Genomic DNA, 24,989 nt, shown 5'->3' on the forward strand with positions numbered 1-24,989 from the left:
CATGGCATTTGCAGGCTGCGGCCTACAACCTCCAGGGATTAAGTTAACAAAGAAGAAAACGACCAATGTTGTTCGAAACAAAAGTTGTTTTTTAATTAATATCAAATTGTAAACCGGCAGTGCCTCTATGACGTCAGGTGAAAACGGATTATATCAAACAAGTATTCAAATTAAGGACCATATATTTATATCGCACAATCCCTAAGAAATTGCAGACGACACTACCCGGCGTTGAGAGCAGATATTTGGTTTAATTCTCAAAAGGCAGATAACAAGGTAAAGCAGATTTCATCTTTTTCCTTTATGCTAGTAGTATTTGTTTCTCGAAAAACACAATACATGTCTAGTGCAAACGTGCATCAAGCATGCCATACTTAACATGGCTTTTCCTTCCCTGAGAAGTAAGAATAAACTATAAAAACTGCGAAAGTCAATCGATAGTTTACATTGAGTATCGCTTGAAATTACCCTAAACGCTGGTTTATGAATATCAAAATCCACGGTCTCGCACGGTATCTTGTCATATATAATCATCATTTATAAAATGTATGATATCGTAATTAAGTAAGGTTTCCTCTTGTTGTTTCACTTAAGGTAAAATGGGACCGAGGGGCAATAAATATGAATCTAATCTACGTGCCTTAGTGCCTTCAAACTTTGTTTGACTGCTGTCTACGGCATACTATGGTGAAACATGTAATTTTACATGGTGATAAAGAATACCTAATATGTTTCTGTTTATACCCCTTTGCTGACTATTCTATCAAAATTAACCTGGTAATGGCTTCTGTTCGAATTTGTAGCTTGAAATAAGATTTTCCGCAGATGGGGATTTAAAGTGAGACGTCTAGACAAAATATAATGCAAACTTAATGCATTTATGAAGTCGTTTTTGAATACAATTTACATAATTTTGTTACGATTTAGGCTTGTTCTATTTTGCTCAAACTTTCGCACGTTGAACCTGTCTACCAGATGATACTGAGGGCCAATATTTGTAGTTTCAAAAATATTTGTTCGAACTGACTGCCATGCTGGTGCAATGAAAATACTACAAACTAGCAAAGAGTAGCGATTCTTCATACTTTATTAATGACTGCACAGCCATACTTCGTTATGAATTCGATGAGGCAAATTGCTCACATGGGAGTGTCGATAACATATCGTAGGTTTTGGACAGATATATTCTAAACGTCCTACAATTAAAAAACGCGGTTTTCACGAAAGAAGGCAAAATGACTGTCTTATGTTTGTTACTTGCACTGCTATTATATAAATTAAAAGTAAGCCGAAGCTGGAAAAAGGCGAAACATATTTAAGTGTGAACGACGTTTACACAAGGGAGAGCTAATAACCATTCCTCACCATTCAATTACGGAAAAGAGACCAAAATTTTCAATACACTACATGTCAATTAGCCTTTTTAAAAACGAGTCAGGGCGTTTGGTATCGTTACTGGGTATAGTGTTTGTTGTTTGCTAGTGAAAATAGTGCGAATTCAAAAGGAGTTCATTTGAGAACCCTTAAACACCGTTCCCAGTAACGATCCCAAAAGCCTTCGCGCACCGGAGCTTGCCCCACTCCTATGCTCATTTTTGAAAAAGTTAATATACATTTCATTTCGTTACACATTTTACTCCAACAATGAAACCCGTCACTTCAAACGAGTGATTCTGATCCATGCAGGGGCGAAACTAGAACGTTAATTGGGGGTATATATACATATATTCAGCTCTGACCTGCGGACTTCTTTTGTTTGCGATGTTAATTTCAAAAGAAATCAGCAGGGTTGAGCTGAATTTATGAATATTTACCCATCGTTCTAGTTTCGCCACTGGATCCATGCCATCTATGCACCCAACTGGTGACTCGTCATCTTCAATGGCCAGTTGTTCAATAATCATTCTTTCTTCAGTTGACATTAATTTTCGTTTGTGAACGTTTTTGTGAAGCGTTGTAGACATCATTACAAGGAGATGGTTAACACATGTGCCCATTGACATAAGAAATCAGTGGTAGAATCATATTTTGTCCAAGCCGAGTGAGTTATGCAATTTATGTTTGTGCTCTAAAAGTGGCCAAATCTTTGTCTAAATAACACGTTTTTATTTAGTTATGCTCATTGCATTTATTTTTATTTGATTCGCCCTGAATTACATAGTGTAAGTCCTCGAATATTTACAAAATTAGGTATTGCTAAGAACCTTCAAGAAGCCATATAGGGCTTTTGTTCAAGGTTCCTATTAAGTGTTTAAGGTAGTTGTTATTTACATAAAAAACAGTTAAAACAATCAATATAATGATGTGATAAATGTTAATAATTAAGCATACGTAAAGGGAAACTACAGAACGAGGTACTATATACATTGTAATTTATAATATATTATTCAAGTTTTGCACTAAACTTTGAAGCTCCACCGTTCGAGCACATGCAACCAGTAGAAACATCCGGGACAACTTATATTGATAAATCCTGTTCATTCTTGTTCGATACGACAGAAGTTCAACGCAGAGTGCTTCTTAAAATATAATTTAAGTGTCTGTGTCAAAGGAGAAAATGACCACGTACAATGAATTCCATGCCCTACCCTCTTTTCATGGACAATTAAGCTATTCATTGGGAACAATTCAACATCCCATAAAAATACACTGTAATGGTATACTCCTCCCCCTCAGCTTTTGAGCATGCTATAGTCATTATTTGTACCTCCCAAGGATCAACTGTTTTTCATGTGAGATGCATTTTATTTTAGGTGACGATTTTTACATGATGGCAGGTGGTGTTTTCAGAACAACTCTCCTTATGTTTACTTTTGCTCAAATGGTAAGAACTCATATGTGACGTAAAGCTGTTGTCGACTCACTCCAATAATGATTCAAGTTAATTCTATAACTGTGAGGAGGAACAACAGCTTTTACGCTCTTTTTATCTTAGTTGAAAGGATAAGATGCACGAAAATGCTGTTAGCATAATACATAAATATGTATCTGAAATGCACAGTAGCTACAAAAGTTTAATCTTCTACAAGATGTACAATACTGATGTTTATCGGTGACTTTAACGAAGGTTATTTCTATATTAGAAACCGGTTTTAAATTAACATAGAGGTAAATCAATCAGCCAACCATGAGCCTTAAATCATTGTAATCTTACCGTTCCCTAAAATACACGAAATTTACATTCCTCAGATTGTTGCGTACGCTGCCATGTTGTTTTTCAAATTTAATATCAATACCACACAAATTTTCCAAGCTTCAGTGCGTAATGCAGCGCAGGCTCTTTGAATTTCAAGTGCACGGTTGGCAGATCCATCAAAGATCATAATAAATTTTTCATCACCATTTTTATAAATGCATTCATAAAAATGCTTATGGTTATTAATTTCTACATAAGAAATTCTCATCCAGTCACAAATATTAGAAAACGCTGTTTCAACTTTTTTTATAATTTTATCCCCCTTCCTTAGATTTGCCACTGCTGTCAGTCTATAGTCATGAATATAATAAGCAAGGAGCATGCATATGTAAACCAGCGAGCTGGTTTCAATCATAAATACATGTTAAAGGAAAATTAAAGCGTTTGTCTTAAAGTTATTTGTTTTGCACTGTAATTTTGCAACAAAAATTAAAAAAGTTTTTCGGTTATAGCTATTAATGTGACAAATCTATTCACTGCCTTCTCCTTTACGATAGATAATGATGGTGGTCGCGATTGCCTCAATATCATCCTTCATGGACAAAGTTGCTTACAGTTTGCCAGACATGAATAAAGATACGTTTATGGAGTCTGGGTTTTACGGACGACAGGAGTGCTTTATTTTTGTTGCAGTCAGCGGATTAATCATTTCCTTCCTATCTTGGCTTATTGCATTTGTACGAGTTCACCATAAATTAGGTCTTGCTTCATGTGTAAGTACAGTACAGCCATGTTTTTATCAACTACATCACTAGAAACGGGTGTTTACAGTTTGTTCAATTTTTGGGTGAACGTGCGACTTGAGAAAAGTTAAGTTCAGATAAAAATGTTTTCAAAGCCCATGCAATACTTTCACTTTGTCACATTCGAAACGATCTTGTGTACGTCATTGCTGCAGTGAAATATTAACAAATATTGGCTTCGGCTAACGCCAACCTCTGCCTATACTCGATAATATTGAATATTACGCTTAAAGTGCCTATATCACGTTTCTGCAGTTAGGCTATACATGTAGATAGTTTAGAATATTTTAAAATATTGTCAATATATTTTATAATTTGAAAATTTGATCTTCGTACATTTTTTAGAGCTTAAATTGTTGATTATTTTCCTGACCGTGACATTAAAAAAATTAGTGCGATAGCTAGATATGACGTCATATCGGGAATGCACTTCAAGAAAACACTGTATTTTACACATAATTTTCCCAAAAGCACAGCTATGTTGTCGCATTACATACGTGTAGGGCATCTTGTGTCGAGGATGCTCAAAAACGTCTAATTTTCAGAGCCCGTGCAAGCTCGATAATTGTAGATATGACGTCATAGTTACAAATGTCTGGGAATTATATGCAGGTGGCCGAACCAGTCTTAAGGCTCTTTAACACTCATCGCAAAACATGTGCTGCGAGTGCCTGCGAGTGACTCACAGCGAGCTTACCATGACTTGCAGCATAGTTAAATTATTTGAACAAAATTTGTTGATTGCGTGAACAGACTCACAAGCTCGCAGCAAGAGCATTTTGCGATGAGTGGAAATGAGCCTTTAATTGAGCTTGTTTACATACAGTAAATAATATTGTGATTTATTCTTACGGTAGATGGTGGGGTTACATTTGTTCATGTTTGTTCTCCTGATGGTGTCAGGATCGCTTCTAGCAAAAACAGACATGGCTTACCATGCCCTATTTATATGTGAAAATAAGAACACTTTGGGCAAGGATGCGCACTGTTATCAGTTGAAGATTGGATTGGTAAATATCAGTATTTTATATTTTATGGCATGGCAACATATCATTGATTTTTGTCGTAGTCAATATATCGATGTCTTCTGTCAGCATTTGGAGATAAACAGTCGCTTTTCGTAACATCTGTTTGACTTCGTTTAAGTCATAGTTTTTGGAAACTTTTCAATTATTATTTTCAAATACTTTGATTGCTGGTTTTTATAATCCGAGCTCTGCGCGTGATCAATTATCTTATATAACAGCAAAACACTGACATTAAACTCAGTGGCGAATCCAGGGTTGGTTAGAATACATTAACGGAAATATATTTCCATTTTAAAATACTTTAGAGTGAATCCTATCGAGAGTATTTTGGCCTAAATATTGCTTGGAAATTTTTAACCACCAGCATAGCTAAATAAGCATTTGAATTTAAAATGAGCTATGATTCACTTTGACTTATCCCAGACCCTCCATTGATTGTTTTACTCCTCCTTTCGCCAATTGTCCTGGGACTGTGTATAACAAAACACTTAATGCACATGCTCCCTAGGGATATAGTAAGTTTTGTTTTCCTAGAGTGTCAAGACTCGAGGAAAACAAAACTGCTATTTCCCGAGAGAGTGTACATTAAGTGTTTAGTTATATAGGAAAAAATCATAATTTCGACAGCTTTTCAATAAAATCAACGTCTTTCGGGGGACATTCGTCCGGCGAAATTTCGTTTCAAAATGTCTAAGGAAAACTGCAGCATTTTTTGTCGATTTCCAAGTGTTTTCTGAATCTTTTTTGAGATTAATAGTTGAAATTTATCGCTTTGTAAGATTGACATCATTTTTTTAAAGCAAACATGTTTTTCGGCCACATGTTTGCCTTGAAGCAATTTGTCGTGTATTTTGAATGCCTTATGACGATTGTACTGCTACTACGAAATTATGGCATTATATTGAAATGGACGTGCAACATTTTTTCACTTGTGCAATAGATTATACAATTATCCAAATATATCCTTCCATGTATCCCGATCTCAGTGGAGAGAAATACCAAATTTGGTTGTTAATATAAAATCCAGTTGTACAGCTCGGTATACTTTTATCGTTGTCAACACCACAAATTCCGGACCTCTGACGAAAATTATCGGTAAAACAGTTTTAATGTTCGAGATGTAGGTCTAACCTTATCAAACTACCCTTTAAAATGGCCGTAATTTTTGTTGACTTTTGAAAATTAACTATTCATTTTCAACAATGCTTTTGAGTGAAATCATAGTGACGTTTAATCAGAAATGGTGACGTCATTAGGAAACGTTGAAAACTTTATGTCTCTTACAGATTTTTGGTTTTATGGCTGTCCCATTGTTTCTGGTATGTGCTGTTATTTTCTACGTGTCAGCGTTTTACGGTGAATTGTACTTCCAGGAATTGGGAAGTGAAGTAAATTAAAAGTTCCGCGAAGACAGTTAGTATAGTGTTTAATTTGTATCTCTTCATTATGTACACGATTTATAATGTCAGAAAATATTGAGAACACGTCACGTGACAGAGAAAAGTCACGGGGCAGTGCAGGTCTCATTATAAATTTGATTGTTAAACGCAATATATAATTGTCTCGTAGTTATTTCTGTAATTATTATTTGTAATTATCATTATATTTTATTTTATATTGTTACTGAATAATTATTCTTCAAGTAGACGGTGAGCGATTTTGCTGAAAAGCTCTTGTTTGATTTCAACAAAATATCTTGCTAAAAAGGTTTGGCTTATTTTCAACTGGGTCAACCTATAGACTACCTAAGTGCTGTTTGTACTGCTATGTCAAACTTGTGGTATTTTGTCTCAGTATTAGCAAGTTCAATAAATACTATTTTTGGATGAATATCAAAGTTCATGACAAACGAGGCATTCAACTTCGCCCATAGACGGGAGGATGAAAGTGAAATTGGTTAAAGCCAGACACGACAGATTGGTTTTCAAAACTTAAATTTCTTCCTGATACCAACCCAAGGGTAGTACAATACGGCTTCCTAAATCCTTTGAAATCATTTATTTTGCTGATGATATCAAAGCACAATGTTATTGCGGTCTAGAAAAAACTTTTGCATGTGTATGAGCTGCTGCATAATCTTTAGTCTTTACATTTCTCTTAACGTAGACAATTAATTTATGACCTCAGTACACGTGTTGTTAAGTTCACGTGACTATATCTAGGACAATAAACACTATTATTAACACCAAATAAACACTATCTATGTATATATTAAAAAAAGTATATTAAAGCTGCATAGGTAATAAATATTCCAACCAGCAAATTTTCTTTTCTCTGCTTGTCGTTGATAGATCCACAGTTGTTTTGTAGGGAGGTGTGGTCTTGTTTGGACTATACTTAGTCGGCTACCTGCTGCTGAAGCATGTCATGGTTTTATGATCTCGAAATCGTTTAAACGGACGTCGTGTCCATTTCGTCGATGATATCTTGAGACTTGTACAAATTTTTCCTGAAAAATGAAGATACGATAATAAAATCAACGTCCACAAATACGGGTGCCGTGTAATAGAAGTAAAGTTCCGTTTCTTCTATCTGATTTAAAAATCGCCGTGGTAGGGTTTCCTCGGGAAGTAATTTCATTGGATCCCCCAAGCTAAATTTAATTTCTGATTGGTGAACAATAAAGCATTTGTATGATGAGTGAAGCTGAATATTGTCGATAACTTTGAGTTTGAGAGATATTAAAGCTGGTTCAAAGGATACATTGTCCTTTCAAAAGAAATCTCAGTGTAAATTGAATAATAAAGTGCTCAATATGAAAGATTGTTATATGCAGTGCGGTGTGCGAAGATCATATCTTCATTTAAAGTGCTCAATATAACACACAAGTTTAATAAAAATAAATTCATCGATTTTGAAACAATATCATTATAAACTACAGCGTTAAAAAGAAGCGTGTTTTACAATGTAATAAATGTACGTGACGTAAGGTGAACTAGACCCACTCACAGCACCTCACGGTCAAACACAAAAAGCGAACTTCGAGGCCCAATAAGTAAAGGAACATCAAATTTTCTTCTTATGAAATATAATGCAATTGTTCAAAATGGTCAACTCTATCTAACTAGATTATTATCCCGTGGGTCAGATAGGCACTTTAATAGAGATTGTTTGTATTTTAAAGATTTTATGTATAATTTGTGCATTGTCATTGCCTTTTCTTGTTAATTGCTTGCTTACCTTGCACGCGTTTTATGACGATAAATTAACAGAATTACGGCAGCTAGAACTAGGAAGAGCACCACACATAATATGATTATCCAAACAGGAAAATCTTTGCCATCGACGTCAATTGTTACTGGTGCTACCTTTGTTCCTGACGAAGAAGTTGACATAATCGTTGAAACATGGTGGTCTTTGCTTAGAGAGGGAATTGCAGATGAAGGAATTCTTGTAGGTTGTTGGGTAGTGCCTCCTTTAAAGGTGCTAGTGAGGGATGGAATTATTGTTGCGGATGGAGCTAGAACAAAGGCGGTAGAAGGTGATGGTTCTTCTAAAGCAAAGTAAAAATTTTATCTTTAACATCACAATCTCTATAATACCAAAACACGTATTGATGCATGCATTTGAACACATAATACCGACGTTGATATCTCGTGAAGGATAACAATAAGATCTTAAAAAGAATCCTTTTGGGAACTAAGTATGATCTGACTATGGGATTCTTCAAGACACAACTAAGTCTAGCTCTTAAATGTTTATATAAGCTTGGATTTTTTTTCACAAATCGTTTCATAATTTTTTTAATTTGAGCAAGAAATTGTTTCATGACAAAGTTAACGCAAGTGCTTATTCATAATAGCGTAGATCATAAAGGAATTATTAGGATTGTGATGTACTTGTGAAGATTTCAGGCACATCGGCCGCATAGCACAAATGACGTGCGGCGGCAGGGAAAACCCCGAACGATAAATGTCTCACTCAAGAACTTTAAATATGAGTTATCGATGATTCCGATGGTGACACATCAGTAATGTACTTGTATACAAACAGATTATAATATAGACCTTCCTGGCCATGCAAGTGTCATATAGAATTGATATAATTATAAGCAATAATTAATTACTTATCATTGCTAAGCCAAGTTGCAATGTCATGCACGCGTGGCAGCGTGGGCGACCCATATTGTGTAATCAAATAAATCGACGTAAACATTGGTGTTTTCTCTCATACTTTTCATGTTTTTAAGCATTTTGGACGTATTTTGCTCCCAATCATTGGTATGATTTTTACATTTAGTCCATAAATCTACTACATTCTATGAGTCTATACCATTTACCATTTCTATAGCTCTACTAGCTACAAATTTAACTATAAGTCTACGACAATATAAAACATTTCAATACAGGGAAAATATTTTCTTTTCCAGTCCCTATGTAGAAATGTAAGCAATTGAGTTTATATTGTGTTGCTGGTATTGTATTACGGTATACTTTATTGCAATATAGCATGAGTAATGGCTGACGCAATCCAATGCAATAGGCTCGTTGTAGTTAAAGAATGCGCAAATGATACATGATATTGAAAACTTACTATGACAATGTTTCTTGCAACGATCTTTGTCTAATCCTTGATCCGCACAAACTTCTGGACAAGGATGGCATGTAAACTCATCACCAAAAAACTTAGTTGGGTAAAATCCTATCGGACAGTTTATTGATTGTACAAGAGAAACGAGTAAAGCCAACAAGCACAGATTTTTGAGCCACAGAATACTTAAATCCATGGTGAAGAAGGTTTTGATAGTTTAAAGGATGAAGTTTGTCCAATGCGTTCAAGTGAAGTAATTTCGATAGGTTATTTGAAAATCTTTGTTCGCTTCGTTCTCCCTTCGTCGAAGTGCTACAATGAATAACCTTAACGCCACAATGTTTGATGTGTTAATGTGACTAGTATTTCCGTTGACGTAAAAGGTATCCGGTCGTCATTCTTTGCGGCAAAGACCTTATCTGTTGGGTTTTGAGTTATACAATCAAAAGCGATAAAACAAATTTTGAAAGATTATACTCATGGTAAGTCCCTTTAGCGCAAAAGAACATCACAGAAAGATCTCGAATTTGTTCCAACCTAAACGACATCCAAAACATGTTGACTGATTGGCTGAATTATTTAATAATTAAGTTTGATGTGTGAACATGTAAAGCTGAAATAGTTGTGGTAAAAGATAGCGTCGAAATTTTAGTGCTTTAATTGCTGTTTTAAGCGCTACTGTCTGGTAATTTTCATCAACTAAATTGGGTTGGGATAAAATGCGGATTCGGACGGACGGATAAAAAGAATAAAATGTGGATTGAGGACGAAAAGAATAAAATGCGGATTGCTGACAAAAGGGGGAAATGCATAGTAATGACGAAAAACATTGTGAATTAAGCTTAACAAAGTAAATAAAAAGAATAAAATGCGGATTGCGGACGAAAAGAATAAAATGCAGGTTGCTGACTAAAGGGGGAAATGCACAGTAAAGACGAAAAGCATTGTGACTTAAGCGTAACAAAGTAAATAAAGCTGATTACAGGTCAAACATGCACTGGCAAATCAAAACAAAATACTTAAATATTTTATAGCCCAACAAATATCATAAATATTGAACTTTAACAACTTTCCAGCGATATGTCATGGCCAGTTCATTTCAAATTTATACTTACTTGATTTCGAAATTGACGTAGAAATATAATATGTTCTGAAACTTATAATGATCTAACCCATGATGGTATTGACAGCAAACTTGGAACGAAATACGGCTGTTTTTAGATAAACACAACTTTTGTTTGCGTGGAAATAAACATTTCCTTTTTTGTTCTGAATTTCACCGGAAAGAAGAAAATAATTTTTTGCATTCTTGAAACGATTGTCAAATCATGAGGAGGGGAAGAAGCTTGTTCACCATGTTTCAGATGTTGAGAGCAGCTAAAGCATGTCCCTAGCATAGAATGACAAAATTGCAGAAGATGAAACTCCATTTGTTGGCGTTGAGTGATAAGGTGCTGGTTGAAGGTTTTATATGAGATATGATATATAGTTCATTGAATTTTTTAATACATGCTAATATAGCTTTATCTTGCAAAGCGATTATCCAGAGTTAAGTAAAATTAAGATACGCTCTTTAATTCTTCCTGTCATTAAAAACTAACTCGAGTGTAAGTAATTTAACGACTGTTTTCGAGAGTTACTTATGTAAATGGTTTGAACCCGGGAGTATCGTTACATGTTTGTAAATGATGATCGTCCAGGTTAATAAAGTCCTGAGAAGGACTGTTTTTGTTGTTGTTGACTGACGTTTCGACAACCTTAGCGGTAGTTATCTTCACAGTCAAAAAGATGACTTTTGACTCTGAAGATGACTACCGCTAAGGTTGTCGAAACGTCAGTCAACAACAACAAAAACAGTACTTCGCAGGACTTTATTAACCTGGACGATCATCAGTTACTTATGTGTAATCATGGCAATATTTTTTATAGTTTCTAGACGTTTCTCGTTATTCTAAATAAACCGTATTTTGTAAAGAAAAAAAAACACATTGTATTCTTTGTATTGTGCTTGTTACTTTACTTTTCTAAATTGTCGTATGGACATTTTTAGGTTTGTGAAAGTTTTCGACTTTGGATGATACATTTTTGTTCTACGTATTTACTGATGAATACTTCATTCAAATTAGTTCGAGGAGTATTGTTATTGTAAAAATTCTCATAAATCGGAAAATCAAGAAAAGGAATTTCCACTCGTAGGAATGTGTAAGTTATTATCAATCCAGTTTGAGGACTATAAATTGGTAACAGAGGATGCAATGTTGATTCAATGGGTAGAAGTAAAGGTAGAAGATCAAGTTTGGATATTTTGGTAGGGTACGGTGTACCGCTAAAATAGCTAATTCGACAGTTGCATGTTCACAAACCAAAAAAAAATGTTGTGTATAAAATGCTTCTCGAAGGAAGCATAATGTCTACGAGTTACTCGAAGCGAGCTTACCATGACTTGCAGCATAGCTAAATTATTTGAACAAAATTTGTTGATCGCGGGAACAGACTTGCAAGCTCGTAGCGAGAGCATTTTGCGATGCGTTTTAAACGTCGCATTTTACATGTGCCGAATGCATTAAAGACAAAAGAAAATGAAATAAAATTCCTCGTCATCTTAAGTTTTAAATGCATTCGCCTTTAAACGAGTGAAAACGACGCTTGAAACGAGCAATCCGCATTTTATACTTTTCGTCCGCAATCCCCATTTTAGTTTTTCGTCCGCAATCCGCATTTTATTTTTTCGTCCGCAATCCGCATTTTATTTTTTTCGTCCGCAATCCGCATTTTATTCTTTTTGTCCGTCCGTCCGCATTCCGCATTTTATCCCAGCCCAACTAAATTGCTAGTGGAGAAAGCCTACAATGTGACGACCGCTGTTTATTGATAATTGGGATTCTTTCTCAAGGATGTTTGTTTATAATTTATTTGTGTTCTTTGTTTGCAATATGCGTTATTTCCGCTGTTATGGGTGTTCACAAATGATGTAGACATAAAAATAATGTCAATGCAAGTCTCACATTGATACACTCACTGGAATGAGAAACTTCAGGTATGAATAATGTGTGTCAATGTTTTCGTGCTTTTATAGTTTTGTCCGACAGTAATATTACATGAAATATTCCTTTAACCTTGGTCTATGTATCTCTGTATGAATTTTTTCCAGAAATAGCAACAATGATATCGACTTTTAATATTCATATAGTGTACTTTCAGGGACTTTTGTATCGTCATTAACTATCGATGATTATGAAACGGTTTTCACATTAGTTTGCTAGTGATTTCATTTTGGAAAAACAATGTTTATAGCGAAAATTCTTTTTTCTTCACGAAGTTGAACTCGAATATATGGAAAGATTTGCAAAAATTTTCATAGACGTAAATAACTAAACAAGGGCATGTTTTTGTCCACTTTAATCTTTGACACGCCCATCTGCCAATCACTGTTATTTTGATGGTTTCTTGGGAGTTGAGGAGCATTGCCTCGATGATGCCAAGCCAAGTTTTTTTTACACAGTCAAACGTTGAATGTGTTCATGCAATCATGTTATGTCGTTTGAAAAACGCTACGGAATAACTGTTTGACATTTTTGTAGCTTCTGAATACAAACTGTCTGGTTGATGAATTTCTAAAGCGGCTTTATCATACATTTTGTGTGATTTGGTTCTAGCTTGCAAAAGTGACGTTCAGTTTACTAACGGCAAGAACGTTTTATAGGCGTTTATGTAAGTTTATTATTTTTCGTTTTTCTTCAGTCCAGATCAACACAATAATGATATGTCCTACAATTGTTTTGTTATTTTACGAAGAGCTTTATTATGAAACGTTTTGACATAGCGAAGGAATTTGTTATTTTGCATCTTAGTCTTCATTTGTATTCTCTCTAATAATGAGCGTTTCCATTACAAAATCTCGTGACAACGAGGCTTGTGTACGTTGTAATTATTTCTACCTCCTTTAAATTGGTGTGAAATCGTATTGTTGACGGGAATTTGTGTACGTATTAAGGGTTGTTTACTTTTAAGCCCGGCTTTATATGGCAATAATTGCGAAAAAACCTAACATGACGAACATTTCTGCACTTATAACGACTCTTGTATTAGTTGCTTTTGCTTTTTAGATCGTTTTCATTCAAATGTACGGCTTTTTGGTCATCAAAATATTAAAAAATACATTTGTCCGACGCCATTACACAAAAGAACGAAGACTGACCGTAGCTAACTACCATGGTAATTGTGAGTTTAAGATGCAACTGCTACGATTAACGGCTACGGTGGCCCGTGTAATAGGTAGACTGAGGCGAGTACGGTCAATTTGGGCGCGAAATTTAACCGTTGTTTACTTTAAGAAACGTGTGGTGCTCGCGACGGTAAAATATAAAATGTCTTTTACACAACTTAGAACAGCTTTAAATTTGGCTTTTGCGGATAAGTTTTTGACTGGAGAAGAGTTCCACGTTTTATATAACGAGTATGAGTCAACAAATCCCTCGTATCCTTACTGGGAATATGATTCTTTTTGTTTGGATAGCCTAACTTCGTGTGAATGTGAATCAAACTTCAGATTAGCAAAAGAAGATATTCCACTGTTAGTCGAATATCTACGCCTTTTTTTATCACTTTGTGTGCTCCCAAGGGACTCGATGCAGTGGTTTAGAGAGGCTATGTATACTGTTAAAGAGGTTGGCGTATCCGTGCAGATATTTTGACATGATTCCAACATTTGCTCGGCCTGTGTTCAAACTGTGCATGCTATCGAACTCTGTATTACACTGGATTTACGAAAATCATGGCTTTCGTCTAAGATCTTGGAATCAAACATTTCTGTCAAGAATTTCTCTGCAAGAATACGCCAATTACATTTCGATGAAAGGATGTCGTTTAAATAATTGCTTTGGCTTCGTGAATAGGACAGTTTGCCCTATTTACAGACCAGGAAAGAACCAAAGAATTGTGTATAAAGGGCACAAACGTGTACATACTTTTAAGTTTCAATCTGTGTCACTGCCTAATGGTTTGATAGAAAATCGTTATGGCCCTGTTGAAGGCAGTTGCCATGATGCCACTTGCTAAGAGAGTTTCATCTTCTAGAATCATTGGAAAAAATTGCTGTTAACTCTGCTGGAGGTTTGCTGTGCATATAAGGTGACCTGCATACCCACTGCGACCAAATTTGATGTGTTCCTACCGTGTTGGAGAGGTTCCTGTAATTACAGCAAATATGAAAGCATTTAATGAAGGTATGAGCTCTGTGAGAGTTTGTGCTGAGTGGTTATTCAGAGATGTGTCTGACTATTTTAAGTTCATTGACTTTGTTTAGAAATATTCTTACTTGCTTTTATGGAAACATTACCTCACAGGTGTTTCAAGTGAAGCCTCCAACAGTTTATAATAATTTAGCTTAAATGAAAGGTTACAGGGTATTCCAAATAAATATTTTTACTTGCTTTATTGAACATAACAATACGTTCAATCTCAATGTTCAGCATAAATAACAAAGGAAGTGAGTATTATGTTTTAAGGAAATGGCAGTTAAAAATTTACTTGGCTAATTTCCCCAAAATGTCAGTCATCAACTTAAGCTGATCATTTTGCATTTTCAATTGCTCTCTCTGAAGTTCAGCTTGAAATGTAATTCTTTCCTTCTCAGAGCAAGTTCTTGTTTTCGTAACTCTGTGTCTCTCTCTGCTTTTTCTGCCAAAAATGTCAGGGCATCAGAGCTACGTCTTCTCTTGCGTCTTTTTCTCGGACTTCCTTCTCACTTACTTCCTCCGAGTCTGTATCAGGGTCTTCATTCTTCTTTGCTTTGGCCAATGTTGTCATAGCCTTATCTCTGCAATCCAAAGCCATTTTCTCTTTTTCTTTTCTTTCTTTTCATTCTTTGTCACAAGTATTGAAGGTGATTTCATAATTTCCACTATTTCTTCCAGTATTTTCTTCTTTTCTGTTGGAGGGTCAGGGGCAATACCACTACTTGATTCCTCTTCTCTACACTTTTTTTTGTGCTCTGTTAATAACCGATAAAAGTGTTCTCTTACACGTCTTTGATCCCTAGGTACACTGGAGAAAAGTGGATAGCCATTTATCTTATTGGACACCTCAGTCCATTTCACACCAGCCCCTTTAGTCCCAGGTTTATAAGCAAATGGTTGAGTAAACAACACCTCTCTGAGAAAAAGCACATCTCTTTCCTTTGTCCATTTAAATGTTCCTCTGAAACAAAAAGCATGTATACATATTGACTTCAGTGATTACAAAAAAACAGAAAACTGTGAAGCCAAAAGCTTGACATTGAAAGGACAAAGAATAATACAAATATTTGTCTTTTAACATGTTATCAAGCCAATAATTTTCTTCTTCTTACTTATTTCGTAGCTTTTCTTTTACCAAATTTTTCTCAAGGATTTGCTAGCAAGAAATCGTGCTAAATGTATAAGCATGTCAATATCATAGAAAAATTTGTCATAGATACTAGAACTATATATAGCAAGCCACATATTGTATGACTCATAACATAGAGTAAGTTAAATTTAACACTTTGGAAGACATGACTTAAAAATATATATGAATATTAACCTTACCTGTCCGTTATATCATTTCCATCCATATTTTCGCAAAAAAAACACACTTTGAAATACAGTATTTTCACCTAGATTTCGACCGTTGTATTTACTACGCTCAACAGCTCCAAAACTAACCGTCGTAGAATAATGACCGTCTAGTTTTGCATTTCAGACATGTGCATTATTACTCATCCCATCTATTTTTCTCGGCCAACGGTAGCCGTTTAACGTAGCTGTTGCATCTTCAACTCACTACTTCTACTTTAAGCCGGGTCAGCCGAAATTTTAAATTGACTGAAGAATGTGGACTGGTGACGCTTACTGGGGATTCAGATTGTGTTTTGAAGATTAAACTTAAGAATCCAGCCTCAGGCAAATATACTATTTTATGATCTTGCAATTGCTAAATTACACAACATGGATAATATAGACAGGTGAAAGAAATTGCAAGAGCGTTTTCATGTTTCGCAGTAGCTAATTACCGTTAGTATAAATTGATTTTAAAAATTAATTCCAACAGATAGCGAAGAAATATGCTAATGATGTATTGTACTTGTCGTTTGTAAAATAAAAAAAGGTTAAAAACGAAGAGTATCAGTGAACCAGCTATCGAGCGGATTCATCGACACTACATGTGACACAAACTAGAGCTGCCCTGTCAAATATCGTGTGTATATTTCCGTATATTCCCCCTCCACAATTCCTTTCTATCCTCGGTCATTTCCCGTCCATTCTCCTGTTATTTCTCAGTCCCTTCACTTCCTCGCTGTTTTCCCTTTCTCTAACCCTTCACCTATTCCCCTTTTCATGTTTTAAAGATAGCCGCCAAAAAATTATATGAAAGTCCATTATGCTGGTCCAAATTTGAACGATAATTTTAAATATGCTTCAGTTGAAAAATCATATTTCAGTGATTAAGGTCAATGAAAACGCTTTTGCAATTTCTTTCAACTGTCTAAACTATCCTTGTTGTGTAATTTAGCAATTGCATGATAATAAAATATTGTATTTGCCTGAGGCTGAATTCTTAAGTTTAATCCCCAAAACACAATCCGAATCCCAAGTTCGCATTTTTCAGACAATTTAAAACTCCCTCCATTCTACCCATTCGGCAGTCTGCCAGTCCGCATGTCCGCCAGTCGGAGTCCGCATTTATCCACGCCCCTGATTTATTTGAGGCCCATGCAAAGACTTGTAAACGCAGTTGAAAACAAAAAGACGTAGGTTGTGTGGGGAGAAATGGGTCAATGGTAAGATTTTTGCAATTTTTGCAAACATTTTCAATGAATTGAAAGTTTGGCAGTAAGAACTTTACTGCTACATAAAAAATGTATTTTTTGGCGTAACTGAATTAACATTTTATCATATATGACTGCCATTTGACTGCTATTTTCTTTTTCCAGCATTCTTGAGTGTTGACCTTATAAATAAACCCATCTCAGGTTGGAAAACATTGGGGGTCATTCAGAATATAGCTTGAAAATCGTCAGGGCATAATGCTCATTGAATACAATAAGTCAAATTGCATTTCACCAGTCTTCACTGTTTTTCCTGCATTTTGCCATTAGCTCATAACATGTGATTTATTTCTTTTGGTTCTCTTTTACAAATAGTTCGTTAATTTCTTTAATTTTGAGATTGGGTACTTTGAGGTTATTTAAACAATATTTTATCGGAAATGAAACCGATTCATGTCTATGCAAATGAATTTTTTGAGCTGTGCTCCTCGTGTGTCTGAACGTTCGTTTTCACGTTTTTGAAAAAGTGTCAATTCATCAGCAACTGAATATACATTGGCCAACCCATTCTTCCCCGGCAAATCAATTAACAAACACCTCATTATTAAAACGCTAATATGGCGAGACCTATGGCTTAGCACACCAAAGTCTTTTTTTGTTCCATTACGTTCCTGAATGGCAATTGATTCTTATGAACATGTGCTGTTACGTTTGTTTCAAAAGATTTTTTACGGAAGCTAAACATGCTCTCACATTTACCAATTTTGTCCCTCCTCACCCTATGAAGATTTAATTAATAAAAAACTACTCGCCTTTTAAATCAGTCGACATTATAAATTTGAGGGAATAATTGATCCTCAAGGAGGTGTAAACGCAATTGAAATGGATTTTATTCTTGTGAATTTGCAATGTACACAGTAGCCACAATTCATAAGTGCTATCGTTTTTAATTGTTTGTAAGTTCATGCTGAATCGTGTGAATTTTAAACTTCGCTTGATTTCAAAGTGAAGCAGTTTCTTTGATACTACCATGTAGAGTGGTATATATCGTATATACAGGTTCAAGGGTGTCACAAGTACCCCTTAATCTTATCAAAATCGAGATTTGTTATAATTTGATTGTTAGTATTACACGTGTCAATACGTCGTTCACGAGAGTAAAATAATCATAATTAAAGGCCAAGACTTCTGCTTCTTTTCTTCTAAGGATTCACAAAGACATTGAAATTGGATTTTTCTATTAAATAAATTTTAATCTTTCAGCTAATTGTCTTTTCTATACTATACTTTTCTATTGTGCTTACATTTATGCTTATGTCACATGCTTTGTTTAAACTTTAGGCTTAGGATGTGCTTATACTTATTTCATAATGATCCTTTGGAATTGCTGTATGCATATCACGTGTTTTCTTCTTTTTGATTTGTTTCTCAAACGATTTAGTCAAAGAATTATTTTCTGCAAGGAGACAAGAAGGGTATTTTTCGGAAGGTATTTTTCACTAAGTCGTTACGTAGTTATCTTAATTATGAAAGATGCCGACTGTCCATTGTTTGGCATCTTAAACGCTGGCGATAACTCAAGACACATGCTTAGAGCAGGACTTATCATGGAATATTATTTGATTTTTGTTTTAATATCTTTAGCATAATTTTAATTTAGAAAATGATCAAAATTAAAAGCATGAGAGGTGATGAACATCTTCAGCTCGAGTGGGGCATATATATATAAATATAGACATGAAGCTGCATTGTTACTAATACATTGAGCAAACGTTGCAAGTATTAATTCAGCCAAATCTATCAACACTTGTATTATTTTGCCAGTTACAGCAACCATATTCTGTGAATGACTGCTCAGACTTATAATTGACTCAGGTAACGGCTTTTGGAAAAGTAATTTTATGCAAAAAAAAACGCATCGTGGAAATTTTCAATCAACCAATATAAATGACGTCATCTGCATTAATCAGCTGTCAAATGCAGTAGATGATGAAAGGATTTGTATGAACTGCTTGACATCTTGTTTACTATAAATTAAAAAATACAGGCCATAGCTTTCAGGTTTCAATGCTCGCAGAAAAAATGTCCTTGTGGTTCCTGGTGCGCGCAGCTCCTTATACTGTGAGTTTACACATCATCATTCAAGTTATAAGCTAAATTAGGTAATATGTACTCAAAGCGTGTATACCTTGCTGAACAGTAGATAAAAAGCATATTGAGCAACTATATTACGTAGGATTATAGGCAGAAAAACTTACTAATATTATCGTATTGCAGCTGTATCAGCACCATATGCACTGATTTATAGCAATAATGTCAAAATTCTTAGAGCTCATGCTTAGTAAGTGCGACATAAAATTACGCTGTCTCTTATGGAAATGAAAATCACCCATTTCAGATGAAAATGTAATGACGTGATTTTGTACAAAAATTAAGTTGCCTACCCCATTCTACATTTTAAACCATTTTAACACTTTTAGTTATGACAGAAAATCGATCCTGAAGAGTATTTAAAGAATGTTGTGAATCATTTGAATTTTGTTAGAAAAAATAATTTTAAGTTATTCATCAGTACACTTTAAGTGATAATAATCACATTTGTATCTTTGTCTCACACATACGTAAATTAACAGTAATCAAAATAATCATTATTTACAACCATGTTCTAAGCTATCTCCAAAAGTAAATTTACGGAAAATTTAATTTATGTAGAAAATTTCAAAGATCGAAAACTTTTATGGAAAAATAAATTATTGAAAACTTTTGAACTGCAACGAAAATTAAATAAATTTTTAACTGCCTTTATCGATTTTCGTTTTTGATCTCTTCAGACTATCTGTCACTACTCGTGATGATTTTCGCGTTAAACATAGTTGTCGCAAAACACTGGAATATTGTCATGCCATCTCAAAAGAGGCGCCGCAATCAAAACTGTATTTCGTGGCTTATTCATAAGTCATTTGAACCTTTCAAGCTTCTGTCGAAGGAAGATAAACGTATCTGTTATTTTTCAAATTTAGCTCATTGTGAAGAGAATCAAGTTTTGTACACAAATCTGAAATGATAAACCTTGCAAATGGTGATGACCCGACAAATGAGTGATTGCACGTATGAAAACAATTCGTTATGACGTTGTATAAACTTCCCTGTTGGTCAGGCATGTTCCAAATGAACTATATGGCAATTCGCATTCGATTTCAGTTCGCATCATGCACGAATTTTAGACGCTAAATCGTTGCCACGATATACTTGGCAACGCTTATTTGTCGTTTTGCGTATGTAGCAAGATTTTCTGTTTTCGTATAACTTTCGTTGATAATTTTATATTTAAGAAATAAAAGATGTATACTGTGTTTACAGGCTTATATAAACCGAGGAGACCTTTGGAAGAACTCGAGAATAGATCAGTGCAACAATATAAATATACGAAAGTCGTATATAATATTGTGTAATGAACGGTTATCATTCCGGTTTTATATGGATAAACCCTGAATTCATTGAGTGTCGCACAACAATACGACAACATTCATATCAATTTTATATATAAACTAAAGTTTAGAAAGTGTTAACTTTAGACGTAGAAATGTCATTGTGCAAAGCTTGTGGTATGGGCACCTCGAAGCAAAAGATTGGAAAATGAGCCTGTTATGATATATATGATGAATATATTTGTAAAAATTAAAAAAAATTTAATAAAATGTATCTTCAGATGCATGTTCATATGATACAGGCGGTAATATCACTCCAGACAAGATCCCACAACCAGTGTGGGAAACGCGGACCAGCCCGTTTGTATATGGACCTCATCTGAATGGGACGATATCTCACATTAACCAGGCTAATAGTTCCCTCTAGCACAAACTCACTTCTTTGTTATTCACATTTCTCCGTCAAATTTATACAATAAGTTTTTGAATGTTTAAAAGAGACATGTACGAGAACAAAAAGAACTAACTCGGTTTATGGCCAGTTTACAAATAAATTACATGTAGATAACTCAAATGAATTATGCGTTCCAGAGCCAGCTCAGGTCGCATATATATCTGGTTGCATACCGATGCTCAGAGAAACTTGGTCTGGTTAAGCGAGCTATACGTCTTACCTTGCCCGCCTGTTCATTTGAACTGGCATTAATCAAATCACGTCCTTTAACGATGATCATGCATATACAATTCTGTTGTTATAATGAAGCAGCTCAAGAGTTTTCCTGTGATAATTTTAAAGCTGCCCAAAGTGTTCAGAAGGAAGATTGATCATAGTTTGCCAAGTTTCCCCATGAATGCATCATTTCTTCACTTCCTGTATGTGGTACCACCACACTTTGGAAATTGTTCCTAGTTTTGTAAAACATTAGGTATAGATTTGCTATCATACTCAAAACACTTCATTTAAAAAATAAATGATAAAAAAAAACTCCAAAAAACTTAATGTTGTAAGTCATAAAAGCAAGAGACAAGATTTAAAGCAATATTTCGACTTTATTTCAAGTTAAGTCATTATCATCTAAAATAAAGTCGAAATTAATATTGCTTTAAATCTTGACATATTTGAAAATAAGTCGAAATGATGCTTTAAATCTTGTCTCTTGCTTTTTTCAACTCGAGTCTGGACTTTACAAGATGATGTTTTTTGGAGTGCGTTTATCATTTATTTTTTAAAATTGTCGGCTAGAAAAATTTTGGACATTTCATGTTGTTATTGATATATGACACATAAATGTATCCACGGCATGAGTTACATTCTAGCATATGTAGTTTATCGATTATCGATGGTAGAATTGGTCTTTGAAGGATGTATGTATACTTTATCATTATTGCACTAAACTTCAATTCCACCGTATCAAATAATTTGTTTTACCACGCGGCTTAATTATAACCATCCGTATAAAACACTTATTCTGCTTACCTTGGAATTGATGTCATTGTGGCATTTTGCGTATTTCATGATTTGTCGATGTTTGTAGATACAACCCAACACCAACATTACGATAATGGTGATCAGACTCAGAGGTACGAAAACCGCGACGAGGATGACCTCTGTAGTATCCGACTTCGAATGATGATTCAACGGCAGCACTAGGTTGCTGGTGGACAAGGATGATTCATCCGTTTGGTTGATCGTTATGTTTGTTTGAAATGTTATCCAGGGTTTGGAAACATGAGTGACGGAAACGGACAAAGGGAAGTCGTAATTTTGATTTGTTTGCTCCATGAAGATGAGCTGGAATGGTTGCTGATGATGGCAGTCAGAGTAGTCAAATATTTTGTCTCTGTGAAAGGAAAGGAATCAGTGTTCTTTGCTAAACTTTCAGGTAACATTACATTTTATTGTATTTGCAATCTGATGGGATTTTATTTAACCGTATCTTGTGGTAAAGCCCCTACTATGCCATGCCCTGCTGCTATTTAATCGTACAATAGCAACACTTTCTTTGAAAAACAATATAATACTCGGAAATTTAAGACCTCTTTATTTCTGTGTTGACGAACATCCTTAACATTTTTTTGAAGGTATCCACTTTATGTTTATACATGCCCCATACATCCACACCTAAACATGGATTACATTTCAGGGTGGCTAAGCCCTCTCCCCTACTTTTCTTAGAACGGGGCAGTGCCCACTTTTCAATGAAACAGCAAATTTATTAATGAAGAGAATGTTTCCTATAAAGAATATGTATCTACAATGTAGCTGAGTGGAATTCTAAAATTCAAAATGGCGCGTTTACTTAGCAACATGTTGTAGATTGGTACTCATAATTTCTAAAATTCACCCCCCTCCCCCCCCCCTTTACACTTTTATGTTTCTTCCGATGCCCAGGACTACATTTCGAAAATGTGTCTGCTTGCCAAGAATTTTTAATATGTGTACTGATCAAAATTAGGCAACTATTCTTCGAAAATTTGCTCTTTCATTTCAGGGGTCAGTTGCACAAAGACTGCATGGATAGCGTTACCCATTGGATAGTAAAACTATCAAACTTGTAAAAAAGTTATTTGTACTTTCCTTACGGCATAGAAATTTTTGTAATCTTGGAAGCAATATTTTTTTTAGTGAATGCTCATTTCAAATCTTATATTTTCCCATTTAAGAATTTTTTTAAACGTTCGATAAAATTTGCTATCCATTGGATAGCGCTATCTGGCCTTTGTCCAACTGGTCCCTGACTATTAGCTGTCATGATTATATATCACTCATGACGCCAAACACGGCCGAGAAAATATTTTATAATGTTGTTTGGATAGCCGATTTTATTTCCATTTTAATACCCACACAAGAATTCAGCTTTGGTCAATATATGCTGGCATAGATTACTTGTTGTTGAGCGAATTTGATATTGCTAGTTTAATTATGAACATAAGCCGTCATCCTCCTCGTATTGTTTCATACAACTTGATCGTTTGACACAAACATTGAGAAAAAATAGCATTTAACTATTAAATAAAGTATTCCGAACAGAAAAAAATTTTATTGACGTTATTAAAATTAGGTGCAATTTCTAAGGTATCTATGATAAAATTTTTCAATTTGGTGAAATTGTTCTTTGATGATGGCGATCGAAAATTTGCTTTTAATGGAACTCGTCTGTGATGTCTGGGTTGAGCCAGATTTTGACGTCATCTTAGATAGGTCGCGTTTATAATTTGCATTGACAAAAACCTAGCTAGCATGGTTTAACAAACTTAAGCCGTCCTGACAACGGACAGGGTTTTGAAAAAGGGAACTTTGCCAACTTTATTCCGCGATACACATGGAACGGATTGAGCAAATTAAATACTTTTTTAATGGATACGCTAGAATCACATCTAATTTTAATAAAACCAATAAAAAGTTTTGTTAGGAGGTACCTTACGTGAACATAAAAAAGCACAGATAAATTACTTTAATGCAGAACTGCGTAATTGTCGAGTCTTATATGTTGTTGTTTAGTCGAGTACGGAAACTGACTTCCTGCTGCAATAGGGGAACTCCCTTTATGCACAAAAAATTTATGGAATGTCAGCTATGATTTTTATAAATATTTTGAATAACAATATAAGACAAGAATTCAGATTATAATAACGCTCGTATAGCTTTAATTACATTATATATCATTGTCGTTTTCCTCTTTCAAATCAAGTAGTTAACAATAGCTCTGTTTGTATAATAAATGATTTACTTACTGCATGAATGTTTACATATGTCTGCATCTGAGCCCTGATCGTTACAACCTTTCAATGTCTCCGGACAAGGATGACATGGCCCTTCAAGAAACCTGACACGATACTTGCCTGGCTCGCAATCTTTTGACCCATCCACATGTGTGAGAACACACCTTAATATAAACAAAATGATGGCTTGTTGAACACCCATGATATCGGATTTAGTGCGAAAAGCGAAGTTGTGATTGAAGTTATCCTTGATGAATAGACATCAATTCAAATAATTTCCTTTACGTCATTGATTGTCACATGACAAATGTCGCGTTGTTGTATGACGGTTATATCATTATACCGTTGTAGGAGATGTGCTAGTGGGGTGGTATTTGTTTATCTTAAATGCGCTGATGAAACAGTTACACACGACTTATTCTATAGTTGACGACAAAGAGTACACAATCTAGTCAAAACAAAATGCAAACTACAATAATTCGTTTTTGAGTATATTAACATTTGAAAATAATTTAAAAGCCGTTCGAATGGTAAAATTTTATTCCTTAATTCATC

At 34.8% G+C, this 24,989-nt stretch overlaps 1 protein-coding gene and 1 long non-coding RNA gene across 3 annotated transcripts; both read right to left on the reverse strand.

Annotated features, from left to right (window-relative positions):
• Window positions 1–6,376: 6,376 nt before the first annotated feature.
• Window positions 6,377–9,831, reverse strand: LOC124436766. Of its 2 annotated transcripts, none has more exons than XM_046986729.1 (3): window positions 9,501–9,831; window positions 8,148–8,457; window positions 6,377–7,416 (listed from the first exon to the last, which is right to left on the reverse strand). In XM_046986729.1, exons 1-3 carry the CDS (start codon window positions 9,691–9,693, stop codon window positions 7,359–7,361), a joined length of 561 nt encoding a protein of 186 aa, XP_046842685.1. In that variant the 5' UTR covers window positions 9,694–9,831; the 3' UTR covers window positions 6,377–7,358. The 2 variants fall into 2 exon arrangements, with proteins under 2 accessions (XP_046842685.1, XP_046842684.1); XM_046986728.1 differs by having other exon boundaries at window positions 8,148–8,460; window positions 9,501–9,827.
• Window positions 9,832–19,819: 9,988 nt separating this feature from the next.
• LOC124437320 lies at window positions 19,820–24,731 on the reverse strand. Its single transcript, XR_006945650.1, has 3 exons — window positions 24,447–24,731; window positions 22,189–22,552; window positions 19,820–21,617 (listed from the first exon to the last, which is right to left on the reverse strand). It is a non-coding gene; the product is annotated as an uncharacterized LOC124437320 (long non-coding RNA).
• Window positions 24,732–24,989: the final 258 nt, after the last annotated feature.

Source organism: Xenia sp. Carnegie-2017, unplaced genomic scaffold, assembly GCF_021976095.1.
Source record: "Xenia sp. Carnegie-2017 unplaced genomic scaffold, XeniaSp_v1 HiC_scaffold_16, whole genome shotgun sequence".
Classification (NCBI taxonomy): domain Eukaryota; kingdom Metazoa; phylum Cnidaria; class Anthozoa; order Malacalcyonacea; family Xeniidae; genus Xenia; species Xenia sp. Carnegie-2017.